Source organism: Penaeus monodon, chromosome 25, assembly GCF_015228065.2.
Source record: "Penaeus monodon isolate SGIC_2016 chromosome 25, NSTDA_Pmon_1, whole genome shotgun sequence".
In the NCBI taxonomy this organism is placed as follows: Eukaryota; Metazoa; Arthropoda; class Malacostraca; order Decapoda; family Penaeidae; genus Penaeus; species Penaeus monodon.
This window is the reverse complement of record NC_051410.1, coordinates 14,751,716-14,751,919: the sequence shown is the minus strand read 5'-3', so window position 1 is coordinate 14,751,919 and position 204 is coordinate 14,751,716. Positions and strand designations below refer to the sequence as shown.

Here is a 204-nt window from a genome sequence, read left to right as displayed (position 1 = left end):
TTATTGACCTTGATTGTGATATAGTATGATCTAGTAATTTTCTTGACACTTAAATGTTAATTATGTGGTCATTTTCTTGTACTACAGTAAAAACTGTTAATGCTGTAGCCTTAATATTCAGACATTACTGATACATAAAACAAAGATGATGAGTTCAAATCCTTGAATATGGCAAAGTCTGTAATTTAAAAATCCTTGCAAAGG

The 204-nt window shown here is 28.9% G+C and overlaps 1 protein-coding gene across 1 annotated transcript in view; it reads right to left on the bottom strand.

Moving 5' to 3' along the window:
• Nucleotides 1-204, bottom strand: part of LOC119589325 (protein kinase C-like) — a 47,848-nt gene that overhangs the window by 11,964 nt on the left and 35,680 nt on the right. The window contains exon 4 of the mRNA XM_037937946.1: nucleotides 9-48. Within this exon, the coding sequence (XP_037793874.1) occupies nucleotides 9-48 (40 nt within the window). The remainder of the gene's footprint in view (nucleotides 1-8; nucleotides 49-204) is intronic.